Source organism: Asparagus officinalis, chromosome 4 (assembly GCF_001876935.1).
Source record: "Asparagus officinalis chromosome 4, Aspof.V1, whole genome shotgun sequence".
Lineage (NCBI taxonomy): Eukaryota > Viridiplantae > Streptophyta > Magnoliopsida > Asparagales > Asparagaceae > Asparagus > Asparagus officinalis.
This window is the reverse complement of record NC_033797.1, coordinates 105,819,443-105,819,827: the sequence shown is the minus strand read 5'-3', so window position 1 is coordinate 105,819,827 and position 385 is coordinate 105,819,443. Positions and strand designations below refer to the sequence as shown.

General features: G+C 43.6%; 1 protein-coding gene across 1 annotated transcript in view; it reads left to right on the top strand.

Moving 5' to 3' along the window:
* LOC109837931 (TPR repeat-containing protein ZIP4) overlaps positions 1-385 on the top strand; it is a 7,424-nt gene that overhangs the window by 1,197 nt on the left and 5,842 nt on the right. Inside the window, 1 exon segment of the mRNA XM_020406316.1 lies at positions 1-214. This exon segment is cut by the window's left edge and continues 12 nt beyond it. Coding sequence (XP_020261905.1) covers positions 1-214 — 214 coding nt within the window.

The window sequence follows — 385 nt, the reverse complement described above, 5'->3', positions numbered from 1 at the left end:
AGGCAGCCATGAGCGTGCTTATGGGGTTAGTTGGTAGGCGCAGGGCTGGGGCAGGAGCAGCATTGAGAGTGGTGAAAAGGGTAGCAGAGGGTGGAGGAGGAGGAAGGGCAAAGGTGGTTGCTGAGCTAGCAGCTGATGAGAGAGTGGTGGCAGTATTCAAGGGGACAGCGGTTGCAAAGGAGAGGAGTGCTATGCATGCAATTCTATGGAACTGGTGAAAATCATCATTCTCTTCACCATTCAAAAATTTCACAGTTTACATCATTATGAATCTATGCTTAAATTTCACGATCTTTTACACAGATTATTTGTTGAAATATTGGTGAATTTTGGCTTATTTGTAGAAAAACCTATGATCAATCCTTTGAACTTTGGTCAAACTAGT